General features: G+C 42.4%; 1 protein-coding gene across 2 annotated transcripts in view; it reads left to right on the top strand.

The window, feature by feature from the left end:
• The window catches only part of LOC135201580 (ubiquitin carboxyl-terminal hydrolase 1-like), a 117,640-nt gene extending 104,964 nt beyond the window's left edge, over positions 1-12,676 (top strand). For both annotated transcript variants that reach the window (XM_064230609.1, XM_064230608.1), the window contains one exon: positions 8,491-12,676. In XM_064230609.1, the coding sequence (XP_064086679.1) occupies positions 8,491-8,636 (146 nt within the window). In that variant the 3' untranslated portion in view covers positions 8,637-12,676. The remainder of the gene's footprint in view (positions 1-8,490) is intronic.
• The last annotated feature ends 902 nt before the right edge of the window (positions 12,677-13,578 follow it).

Raw genomic sequence — 13,578 nt, 5'->3', positions numbered from 1 at the left:
GAGCCCTTTTTGTGTGAAAGTGAAATCGTAAATGCAGGATTTTTTTTTCATTTTCATATATTATTATTTTTGATTGCATCAATATTCATTGGATCAAGATTCCCCTTGCATCAATATTCATTCGATCAAGATTCCCCTCATACCGGGAATTGATCCTTATGCCCTTGCGCTTGGTGCCGAGGGCGTGAATGCTCTCGGCCCGAGCCTTTTATTTTCGTGTGAAGTGAAAATGAAAAGGTAAATGCAGTATTCTTTTTCATTTCATGTATTATTTTCATTATGGATCAAGGTTTCCGCTCATACCCGGGATTTGATCCTTATGCACTTGTGCTCGGTGCCGAGGGCGTGAAGGCTCTTGGTCTGAGCCGTGTTTTGGTCAGTGGTGCAGTGGGTGTTGTGCGGGGGCGGGAAGAGCGAAGGCCTGCCAAGAAGTTGTTGGAAAGCTCTCCCGTGACTCCCTTGGTAACCGATTCTTCGGGAGACCATACAGCCAAAGTTCTGACGCCAGAGTTCGCTTGGCGCCAGGACTGCGGCACGGAGCAGAAGGCTGGTGAGAGCCGCCCAGGTGACTCTCGCTTGACCAGCGATCGCTCTCGTAGCGACCAGCTGGTTCCCAGGGTTGCCATGACGGTTCTAGACCTACCACGGTCGAAGGCTGGTAAGAGGTCCCCTCGATTGCAGCCTCGGCTGGTTCCAGCGGTTCGACACGCCGTGAGAAATATTCTCGGTCCAGCTGCTCGCCCCAGGGGAGCGGCACGACCAGGCCTGTAGCTCGATCGCCACCATTGGCGATCGCCTACAGTCCCCCAAGCACACCTGTTCTGCCGGTGAGCGAGGGGGGAGCGTCAGGTCTTCCTCTCCTGTTCCTCCAACTTCCTCGGGTTACACCAGGAAGGGCGAGATAACAAGGAGTGATCGTGAGGGGCGTGCCCCCCCACGATCCCGCCACGACGTCCTACGGGCCAGGCACGGTCCTCGGATCGACCAGGTCGTATGCGCAAGTGGCAGGAGGAGACTGGGAGGGGTCTGCCGCTGTTCCTCCCTCTGAAAAAGGAGGGTCTCGGGAATCGCTCTTGCTGGAGGGGCTTGATGATCCTACTCCTCAAGATGTGAGCTCTCCTGACATCCAGAGGAATTTTGCTGAGGTCATTGTGCTGATTCGTCAGCACAACAACCTCTGGGAATGATCGCCAGCCGCTGGTCCAGACCCATAACTTTATGTTGCCTCTTGCAAACAGGAACATGTTCTTGCTTGCTGGTACGAAGAGATACGCTTGCCTCTCTCTTAGTACTTGGTCCAGAGGTCTGACCATTGATCCTGCGGTGCACACCCCGATGAATCGGACAGAGGCTTGGATCCCTCCCTCACTCTTACGACCAGGGAGGCATTCCAAGGTTGGGCGAACACCAGTCTGTTCACAAAGACTCAGATTCCTCCCACCAAGAAGTGAGTCTTCCTATTGTTAAAGGACCGAGGGTTTGTATTACGTATCGGAACAAATGACAATTTGTCGAAAATTGCATTTTTCCTAACTATACAAACCTGAGGTCCTTTAACAATAGGAAGTAACTAGCAGCAGCTGGAACGCTCGTAAACTTCAAACAAGGGAGTTCGGTACTTAACTGCTTGTCCGACAGTGCGCGCCGCGCCTGGGAGGTGAAGAATCACTTTAGCTTTAGGCCCATGCAAAAAAACGCACAGTGAGGGGTGGCATGAGGTGGGACTTATATGTAAAGGACCTCAGGTTTGTATAGTTAGGAAAAATGCAATTTTCGACAAATTATTTTTCCTAACTATACAAACCTGAGGTCCTTTTACACATAGTGCCACCTCATGCCACCCCTCACTCCGCGTTTTTTGCCTGGGCCTAAAGCAAAAGTGATTCTTCGCCTCCCAGTCACGCGGCGCGCACACTGTCGGATAAGCAGTTAACTACTGAACTCCCTTGTTCGAAGCTTACCATCATCCAGCTGCTGCTAGTTACCTTCCTATTGTAAAAGGACCTCAGGTTTGTATAGTTAGGAAAAGTGCAATTTTTAAACATCTAACTTACCTGGTAGTTATATATATAGCTTAAGTCCCTGTGACGTCACGGCAGAATTTCAAAACTCGCGGCAATCGCCGATTGGGTAGCCAGGTGTACCAACTATTCCTCTGATCTTCCCTGCCGCCGTTTCGGTGACATCGTGGATTTTCGCTCGCTTTGGCCCGTGTTTTTTTGCAATTGGTTTGGTGAAGTACACTTTGGCTTTGGCTTTCGCTTGCTTTGGGATTTGTTTATTGGATTTTCTTGGTGCTGTTTAGATTTTGTTGGTTCGACCCTTGCTTGTCTTGATCTCTCTTTGACTTTTCCAATATGTCTGACTCTTCAAGTGTTAGGAGGTGTGTGAGGGGATGTAAGACCCGGCTTCCTAAAGCCGCCTTAGATTCTCACTCCATTTGTATGAAATGTAGAGGTAAAGTTTGCGAGTTGGATGATAGATGTGATGAATGTGTAGGTTTGGCTGATAATGAGTGGATGGAATATGATCGTTATGTGCGTAAACTTGAAAGAGACAGGATCAGAAGGAGTAAAAGTAGTATGTCTCCTTCTTCTAGGGATAGTTGTATTCCCTGTGTTAACGAGCCTATTGATCCTTCCCCTGTAGAGGTAATTCCTGATCCCACTCTTGATAAACCTAGTGATCCGACTCTTAAAGATATGTTGGTAGCCATTCAAGCTCTTGGCGAGAAAGTAGAATCTCTCGTAGAGGACAGGGCAAAATTGTGGTCAGACGTGAGGGAGTTGAAAAGTGCAAGTGCTAGTGCTAAAATCAGTGCAGTGGAGGGTGCGGCTGCTCGGACCTGTCGTGCTCCTAGTCCTAGACCTCTTCCAAGCTCACCAACCCCTGTGAGAAGGAATGTCGACAGACAAAGGGAGGCGAGAGGCGTTAGCTCCCGAGCGGTCTTCCCCTTGAGCGTACCTGTTGACGCTTCCCAGGACGCTCGCCCTCGCCATTGGAAAGGCGAGGTAAATGTGTGCTCTTCTTCATCGGACGATGCAGCTCCCAAACGGGGCTGGCGTCTTACGTCAAGAGGAAATTTTCCACGACCGAACAGCGTCGTGAGATGACACCTCAGGCTCCAGGTTGCTGTCATTGGAGCATTCCGGAGCGATTCTCTTATGGCTCCGAAGGGAGTTCTCCTGCCAAGAGTAGTAAGATGTCGCACAGGCGGCCATCTACTTTGGTAGGAGACAAAGGGAGGTTGGAGGATGTCAGTTCCCCTACCAAAAGCAGTAAGATGTCGCGCAGGCGGCCATCTGCTTCGGTAGGAGGCAGAAAGACGTCGGACGCTGTTGGTCCCTCTGCCGAAAGCAGTTAGATGTCACACAGGTGGCCATCTGCTTCGGTAGGGGACAAACAGATGTCGGACGCTTGTATGCCGTCTGTACATGCTCCTCTACCTCCTTCGGGTTGGTATTCGTCTCCGGATTGTTCTTTGATTGACGCGGAGAGAGAGTCTGATGTTGTTGCTGCTTCTCCTGTTTGGTCTCAGCATGAGGCTCTGGATCTGAATGTACTTCAGGATATGCAGTGCAAACTATCTTCCTCATGAAGGTCTGGCTTCCTGCAAGCAAGAAGAAAGTCGCTCGTCATGACGCCGGGCGTCAAGAACATAAACATCATGACGCCGGACGTCAAAGAGCCGAGCGTCAAGAGAATCATGACGCCGAGCGTCAAGAACATATACATCATGAAGCCGGACGTCTAAGAGCCGAGCGTCAAGAGGACCATGACGACGAGCGTCAAGAGTTTAGACCCTGTCAAATCAGGCGTCGAGAAGTTGCAAGTCAGGACGCTGAGCGTCAGGCTCTTGGGAGTCATGACGCCGAGCGTCGAGAGTTTAAACATCGTAGCTTCAGGCGTCAAGAGGTTGGACGTCGTGGCATTGGGCGTCAAGAAATCGTACTTCATGATGTCGGGTGCCAGGATGTCGCTACTTCCATTCGAGGACAGTCGGAAGAAAGGGAAGTCGATATCCCCCTTTCTCCTGTGATTCCCTTAGAGGTTGTCTCAGACGAAGAGGATTCGAAGGAACAACATGCTTCATCGGATTTGAAAAGACTTATGAAGGTCTTTAATGAAATTTTCCCAGAGAGCTTTATTCCAGCTGCGCCTCGTTCCCCTCCTTCAGAGTTTACGCTTGGAAAATCTTCTAATAAGACAAACTATACGAAGATGGTTTTGTCTCGCTCTTCCAAGAGAGCTCTAAAGGTTATGGGAAAGTGGATGCAAACGAAGAAAGAACAAGGGAAGACAGTTTTCTCGTTTCCCCCAGCCAGGTTGGCTTCCAGGTCGAGCGTATGGTATGAGACGGGAGAAGCTCTCGGCCTGGGAATTCCTGCTTCGGCACAAGGGGACTTCTCGAGTTTGGTGGATGCATCTCGCCGAACAGCTATGGGCAAGACTAAAGTGTTTTGGTCGACTTCAGAATTAGACCACCTCGTCAAAGGAGTGTTCAGAGCTTTCGAGGTTTTTAACTTTCTTGATTGGGCCCTGGGAGCCTTGGGGAAAAAGATGGAGTCTTTTAAGGGCAATGACACGGAAGAGCTTGTTCATATTGTCATGCATGGACAAGGCGTTGAGAGACGAGGCTAATGAATTGGCAGCACTTTTCTCTGCGGGGGTCCTTAAGAAAAGGGCTCAATTGTGCTCTTTTTTTGGCTAATGGAATTACACCAGTGCAGAAGTCAGAGCTCCTTTATGCCCCACTTTCTTCGCTCCTATTTCCACAAGACTTAGTTAAGGAAGTCTCGTCGGCATTAGCCCAAAAGGCCACTCAGGATTTAGTATCTAAAACAGCAAGAAAAGTACTACCTGCTAGCTTTTCAGTGCGTAAGGCTAAGGAGGAGACTCCAAAACACCAGGTTTCTCAGCCCTTTTGGGGAACTACCCTTGGTAAAGGCAGTTTCAGACCGTCGGGAAAGAGGTCTCTAAGAAGAGGGTCAAGGCAAGGACGAAGCAGGGTTTGACAAAGTTCGTCTCCAGACAACAGTAGGAGCCAGACTTTCCAACTTCTGGCAAGCTTGGGAGAAAAGAGGAGCGGACCTTTGGTCCATTCAGCTGCTCAAGGAGGGGTACAAAATCCCGTTTCTAGAAAAACCTCCTTTAGCAGTATCACCAATAGATCTCTCTGCCAGGTACAGAGAGGAATCAAAATTTCAGGCGATTCAACAGCAAATGTCGCTCTTGTTGGAAAAGGAGGCAATAGAGAAGGTGCGGGATTTAGAGTCACTAGGCTTCTACAATCGTTTATTAATGGTGCCCAAGAACTCGGGGGGATGGAGACCAGTACTGGACGTGAGTGCATTCAACGTCTTCGTACAGAAGACGAAATTTACGATGGAAACTACGAAATCAGTCCTGGCAGCAGTCAGAAAGGAGGACTGGATGGTCTCATTAGATCTACAAGATGCGTATTTTCACATACCCATCCACCCGAGCTTCAAGAAATACCTGAGGTTCGTGTACAAAGAGGAGGTATTCTAGTTTCGAGCTCTTGTTTCGGGCTAAACACCGCGCCTCAAATTTTCACGAAATTGATGTCCAATGTCGCAGGAATGCTGCATTCGAGAGGTATCAGAGCCTCTCTGTATCTGGACGACTGGCTCCTCAGAGCTCCTTCCTACAGTCGCTGCCTGGAGGATCTTCAGAAAACGATAACTCTTTCAGAGGAATTAGGACTTCTAATAAACAAAGAGAAGTCTCAACTGATCCCATCTCAAGAAATTCTGTACTTGGGTATGAGGATTCAGAGTCTGGCTTTTCGGGCTTTTCCGTCTGCCTCAAGGACGGAACAAGCCCTGCTGAAAATTCAAAGCTTCCTAAGCAAACAGAAGTGCTCTGCGAGGGAATGGATGAGTCTGCTGGGGACCCTTTCCTCGCTGGAGCAATTTGTTTCCTTAGGAAGACTAAATCTTTGCCCCCTGCAATTTCACCTCTTCATTGGAACAAAGGAAAGGATCTGAAGACAATGTCGATTCCTATTTCGGAAACAATGAAGCAATGTCTTCGTTGGTGGAACGACCCCGTCAAACTCCAGGAGGGTTTTTCTCTAGAACAAAAGAACCCAGACCTAGTGTTGTTTTCCGACGCCTCGAACTCAGGGTGGGGAGCAACTCTGGGAAAGTTGGAGATCTCGGGGTCCTGGAAAAAAGATCAAATGAAGCTCCAAATAAACCAGAAGGAGCTGTTGGCAGTCTTTTTGGCCCTCAAGGAGTGCATGGAATAGGTTCGAAGCAAAGTAGTGCAGATCAACTGCGACAACACCACAGCGTTGGCCTACATCGTCAAACAAGGCGGAACCTACTCGAGGTCTCTTTTCGAGACGTCGAGAAAACTCCTTCAGTGGGCAAAGGGGAACAATGTGAGCCTAGTCACTCGGTTCATCCAATGGGAGAGGAATGTGATAGCAGACAGCCTGAGCAGGAAGGGTCAAGTATTGTCTACAGAATGGACTCTTCATCGAGAGGTCTGCAAGAGCCTGTGGCGGACGTGGGGCCGTCCTTGCATAGACCTGTTTGCCACAGCGAGGACGAAGAGGCTGGAGACGTACTGCTCTCCTGTGCCAGATCCCAACTCGCTTCATATAGACGCTTTTCTCCTGGATTGGTCGCACCTCGACGTGTACGTTTTTCCACCTTTCAAAATAGTGAACAAGGTGATTCAGAAGTTCGTGTCGCACGAGGGCACCAGGATGAGTCTAGTGGCCCCCTTTTGGCTGACAAGGGAATGGTTCACAGAGGTACTGGAATGGATGGTGGACACACCGAGAAGTCTTCCTTTGAGAGTAGATCTACTCAAACAACCCTACTTGGAAAGGTATCACCAAAACCTCCAAGCTCTACGTCTTAACTGCCTTCAGACTATCGAAAAACTCACGAGAGCTAGGGGCTTTTCGAAGGAGGCAGCTAGTGCGATCGCAAGTAGGGTTTCCACTACAAATGTCTAAGAATGCGCTTTCCTTTTTCATTAGGAACCTTATAAGGGAAGCTCATTCAGAATGTAGTCAGGCTGATCTCAAACTTCTGAAGGTGAAAGCACATGAAGTTAGGGCAGTAGCAACCTCTGTAGCCTTCAGACAGAACAGGTCCTTACAGAGTATAATGGACGCAACTTTCTGGAGAAGTAAGTCAGTGTTTGCCTCACACTATTTGAAACATGTACAGACTCTTTACGAAGACTGCTACACCCTGGGACCATTTGTAGCAGCGAATGCAGTAGTGGGAGAAGGATCTACCCCTACAATCCCATAACCCAATACCTTTTTCTTTCCTTGGAACTGTTGAATTTTTATGGTTGTCTGTGGAGACTGGACGCAGTCTTCCACAATCATTGATTTTCAGTCAAGTGGTCATTTTGTTCCTTGGTAGCGCCCAGAACAAGGGTATTGGATGAGGTCCTGTCACATAGAGGTTATGCACTGGTTTGACAGCTCCTTGAGGTCTTCAGCCCCCTGGGTGGATTGCTGGATCTCTTAAGGAAAGCAGACATAATGAGGCAGATCACTAAAGTCAGCTTCCTTAAACAGGTACGAACCCGTAAGTTTGTTTATTAACTCTTATGTCAATTCCAACGATGATGGCTCTCTCTGACCCTCCACCAAAGGTGTCAATCAGCTATATATATAACTACCAGGTAAGTTAGATGTTTAAAAATTATATTTTCATAATAAAATAAATTTTTAAACATACTTACCTGGTAGTTATATATAATTTAATTCCCACCCTCCTCCCCTCTAGAGACTAGGGGCATGGAAGATCTGAGGAATAGTTGGAATGGTTCCAGGTACGTACCTGGGTAGAGGGCGCACAGATGGTACACCTGACTACCTAATTGGCGATTGCCGCGAGTTTTGAAATTCTGCCGTGACGTCGCAGGGACTTGAGCTATATATATAACTACCAGGTAAGTATATGTTTAAAAGTTTATTTTATTATGAAAATATCATTTTGGACAAATTGTCATATATCTGTGCTCTCTCTCTCTCTCTCTCTCTCTCTCTCTCTCTCTCTCTCTCTCTCTCTCTCTCTCTCTCTCTCTCTCTCTCTCTCTCTCTCTCTCTCTCTCTCTGACAATAAATTTATCATAAGCAATTGATTGTATGTTAAGATTAGCTTTATTTTCTTGAAAACTTCTTTTTCTTGTAATAATTCTGATTTTCAGCAAACATGAGATTTATTTAAGATCTCGTTCATTGTTGAATCTACCCTTGGAAATCCAGCTGTCTTGGAGAAGCACTACACCCCACCCCCCTTTATTGTGTGATGCTGCTGCATATTGCATTTGATAAAAGAGCAAACTTATTCCAATATTTATCATCTGAAAGCCATGCCATCATGAGTGTTGATGAAGAATGAAAATAAGATGAGAAAATCCCCAACAAAAGCTTTTTTGTAAAATAAATTATCACATGATGTTTAATTATTTGCTTTTCCCCTTTTTCAGATGGCATGGAGTCTGGGAACGAACACGAAAATATGTGGTTAGAATGTGACGACGAAAAGATCAAACTAGTGACCTCATCGGAAGTGATCAGCATGATGCGGACTACTGTCATCACTCCCTATCTGTTGTTTTATTCTCGCTTTTAGGAGGCAAACATAGTGGGAAAGCAAAAACAACTTAACTCTTTCTGTGATGAAAATATGAACATTCTTTAATTAACATGTTCTTAGCATCGTTTATAAAGGTTACAAGATTGAGTGGCATTAACAAGATGAAATTAGTGCCTACGTATTTTCCATGACTCAAATGTTGTAGTTGATTGCAGTTTGCACACATGTTACCACTTACCTCGAGAGTCAGGTTCTCTGTAAAAATGACAAACCTAATTTGGGGAGACTTTCCATTTTTCCCTTTTCTTTGCAGGAAGTTAAATCTAGGTCACTAGTGATTTAAAAAAAAAAAAAAAAGTTTAAAGGATATGTTTTGTAGTAGAATGCTGTTGCATTTACATGTAGTTCTAAAAATTTTACTCTTGGATACCGTGATTTTTTGAACCGCAACCGTACAAATTGACAAGAATTCTATAGAGGAGAGGAAACAAGTTGTGCAGTATTTAAAGAACTCCAAAACTGTAAACAGCATCATGCAATCTCAAATCTTCATTTAAATTACATACTAGCAACTGTATAGTGTGCACAGCAGACAGAGGAGCAACCCAACTGCTTTCTTCTTGACAGTAAAGTGTCCATAAAAAAATTAATCCATTTAGAGAGCATGAGATTACTTAAGACAGAAATCAACAAAAGTTGAATGTAAAAATTTTATTGTTAAAAGGTATATATGTATTTGAAGAATGTGATTATAAGTTCAAGAGATCTTATTGAGAAGTAGATAAGAGAAATCTCAATTAAATGCTTTAGAATTATGTTGGAAATTATTCTAAAACGGAATTTAACAGCTCTTTGCAATAGAAATGTTCTACTTTAAATTTACTTGGACATATGTTGACAAGCAGCCCTGAAAAGTGCAATACAATATTTATTGGATTTTATGTATGTGCTGTTTTCCTGACACCAGTTACTTGTGAAACTTTCCTAAAGTAATAGGAATCCTGATGAAGAACTAGTTCCAGAAAATTTCTGGTAATATATAGTGTGTGATATACATATATTCTGACTGACTTCCAGCAAAGGCATTAGGCATGTGAATAGTAACATCTTGACAAATTGTTCACAAATTATATTGCCTTAATAAAGGAGTCCTTTTGAAGGAAACCTTTTGTAGATTAGTCAAAATATTCTGAAATAATGTGTGCTTTCAGAAGCTTCTTTCAGGGTTAAAATTGGTCACTGTCTGATGTGTTCTTAACTGCAGTGAGGAGGGGGTTGGGTTCAGCGTTTTTACAGTCGGTCAGACCCTAAACAAGCTAGTCAGTCAAAAGTTGTGCTTCTGATCAGACCCACTGGTGGTGCTTGAAATCTTTGAAGATTAGTTTTTTAATTTAGAAGCTTTTCATTGAGAATGTAAGTTGCAGATTTTTGTTTCCAATTACTAATTCCATTTTTGTCTAGTGAATGGTAATTTTTTACAACCATGTGTGTATTTTTGCTCACAATACATGATTGTCCCAAGTACACTAGTTATAATTTTCTGGGTGAAATTACTTTTATTTATTGGATTTCAAATTGTGAAGCAAAGCATCTTTATACAGAAATATCTTCATGGAAAGAATTAGATATAAAAGAACACACAACTTTTGATTTATAGCAGGTCTTTGGTCTACAGAAAGCCTTTCAGCTGGAATTTAATTTTTTTCTTCTCCATGGTTCAAGTTTTTTTTACATCATTTAGATGTGCAAGAGGCTTTCATTCTGCACCTGTAGTTGGTATTTTCTTTATATGGAAAAAGATTTTAAAACTTAGTTGTTACTTTATTTTATTTGACATTTGTTAAAACATTTTTTTGACTTTTTCAAGTAATTTGTTATGTTTCTTATATGTATACCCAAAGCAATGAAGGAAAAACTACGAACATAAATATCCAGAAGAGAATTTTCCATTCCATAGAAAATTACGTTCACTGCCGTGTTTGTTCCAGTTTTAGGCTTGGGACTTTTTAAGCTTAAACAATTTCTCATGACTTTCTAGCTTTCTTGGGGACTGAGAACTTTATAATAAGTCTTAGGCCTTTTATAAAAGATGTGAATTTACAGTATGTAAATATTTGTAACTTGAGAAACATTCCTATGTGTATGAAAGTATTACCTCTACAGTTGCACAAACCCCTCAGGCTAGCTCTATGCTGTGGAATTTTAACCAAAAGTGGTGTGGTTTAATATGATGATAATAAGGATGCTAATTTCATTTGCAGGAATAACAATAACCCATTAAAGATCTTGTTAATGTAGCAGCAATGGGGTAGAGCTGGTTTTGCTATTATTTGCCAGTGCAAGTGTTGGTGTTTTGCCAATGTACTTAGTGATCAGTCATGTTCTTCAAAAGATAGATGAGTTCAGGTTCTTCTATTCAATCTCTGCAAGTGATATTGGAAATTTTTTTAGCATAATTATAAGATAGCAACGTGGTAGTTAGGTTTGAGCATTGCTGAAATTTTTCTTCAATCTGTCCCAGTTTCGGCAACCTCCTCCTTATACTGAGAATACACACATCACAGTGATAAAATTAAAGCTATTAATTACAGTAATTGTTTCAATTGATGATGCTTATGGTTTCTTTGTTTCAGATTTGTAGTATTTTTTTTATAGTCCTTTGCTTCTAGAACTTGGAACTGTGCTCTACTCATTGTCTCCAAGGTGTTATAATCTGTCTCTTTCATGGGCAGTTCTGTATCTCCCAAGGAGAAAAGTATCACCACTATTGTCATAATTTTTGTAAAATAAAGTTGACCTATATAAGGAATGTTTTGTCTGGTCTCCTAGAGGCTTGTTAAGTACAACAACCTTTACAGAATGACCAACAAATTCAAGGGTTATGTTCTTCAATCCCTCCTTCCTTCCCAGATAAAATCATAAGGATTTGTGAGATATTTTACAGTGTGATTTTCCCCTTTAAATGAGTTCTAGTTTTTTAATGGAAAATTTTACACATGGCTCGCAGTAACAGTAAAAGCTTTTTCCCAGAGGCACAATTTGCATCCTGGTTCATATTACAGTAAAGTTAGTGTCTTGAATTGTAATCGGAAGTGTTATGTTAAATATACATTTATATTTTTTTCTTTTCAAATATTGCTTCTCTAATTCAGTAAATCCCTGTAAGAAATGCAGACATTTATGCTTTACTCAACATAACTTATAAAATGGGACACCGAATGAACCAGAATGGTAAACACTTGAGAAAAAACTATTCACACTATATTTGAACTTTACATTTTGTATCTTCCTTTGGGATTGTTCACTAGCCATGCAGTTATCAACATCTGTATTTCAAGGAAAGCCATTTTTATGTGAAATTTAATCATTGAAAAATTCAAGTTACGTACCACAATTTTAAAAGGTAGTAATACTACTAAATGGAAGGACCAATAAGAATTGTTTTCACTGATCAACGTCATGAGTAAACAACTCCTCAAGTACATACCGTAGCCAAAGCAAAACATTACCTTATTGTCTAGTTTGAATAGCATTTATATACTCCTTGACTAAAACTATAAATAGGGTTGCTCAAGGAATGAGAGGTAATGTAAAATATTCAGATTAATTACAAAAATGTGTGTAAGGTTTGTTTATTTGAACAAAAAATTCAATGTTCCATTGTTATAACTCCTGATCTCTTGTTTCAGTCATGTTGACACTGTTTCATTCCCACTACTGCCTAGTACTGTAGTTAAAAACCCTGGATGTGTCATACTCTCAGTAGAAGCCCCATTTATACTTTGTATTCATACTTTTTTTCTTGGCTTTTTATCATTGAAAGTGGTTTTTAGCAATTAGATTCTGAACCTGTCATTTGTACACACGTAATTGTCCCAATGTCTGACTGCTGATGTACCTTATTTTGCCAGAGCTGTCAGCATTTGCTTCATGCTGTCATATAACTGGTAAATGTGTTAGTATATTAAAAGGGGAAAATTTTTCTAGTATATTTTTGTATACAGAACTTGGTGAACTTTATAAAAGTATGAATGTTCCCTCTGCTAATTCTGACAAAATAAAAAAAATATTTAATATACCTTATTTTTGTTATCCTCAGTTATTTTACCCTAACATTTGTTGTTCTTGAATTGGCGATGAAGTTATATGTATTAGGGCTGTTGCCTTGGTATAATAAGGCGCCCTGTGAGGTTATGTTAGACCTGCGATAATTTTACGCTAAGTCGGTTGGTTATGACTTCCATATTCATTGGAGTGTCTTGGGCTTTGATGATAACTTACGAAGTCAGTATCTTCTTTGGTTATGACGACGGAGATGTTTCAACTCATGATGATAAATTCTAAGTTCATTCAGTATCTTCTTTCTGAGGTGAGGTTTCTAGTAGAAAACACGAAGTATAAAAATATCTCTACTCTGAGATTACATGATGAAGATCGGATACATTTGTACAGGTCTTCTAATGATAAGGGCTTGACTTCTGCTCACAATCTCGTTTACAAATCATAAAGGAAGCAGACAGTAGCTCGAACATACACACAGATGACATAGATTACAAGTCACGTAGGCCGTTTGAGCTATAGGTCACGGTGGTTGTCTCAAGTAGGAAGCTTGGAATACAGTTTACAAAACAAATGAATGACCACAGGTGACGGCAACTAGACACTGACTCGTTACAACACATCATCTTAGCCTACTTTATCGTATCTGGTCTGATCACATTCCTGCAAGCAAACTGGTTGACCTCTTGGGTCACTGGTTTTAATTAATCATAGTTTTAGTTTTTTTATGTATGGAATAACATTCCATATATTCTGCTTATGTAGCACTTACATATGAAGATCAGACTATTGCCAACTAGAGCTTATTACTTAAGTGTGATTTGGCTTTTGCCAACGAACCCAAGGCCTCGTGGATTGAAAGATCTTATTGAAGTGAGGGAAGACCCTGAATTCTCTTATGCCTGGGTATAGTTCAGCT

Source organism: Macrobrachium nipponense, chromosome 28, assembly GCF_015104395.2.
Source record: "Macrobrachium nipponense isolate FS-2020 chromosome 28, ASM1510439v2, whole genome shotgun sequence".
Taxonomy (NCBI): domain Eukaryota; kingdom Metazoa; phylum Arthropoda; class Malacostraca; order Decapoda; family Palaemonidae; genus Macrobrachium; species Macrobrachium nipponense.
Note: the sequence above shows the minus strand (reverse complement) of the source record. Positions and strands in the feature narration are given on the sequence as shown.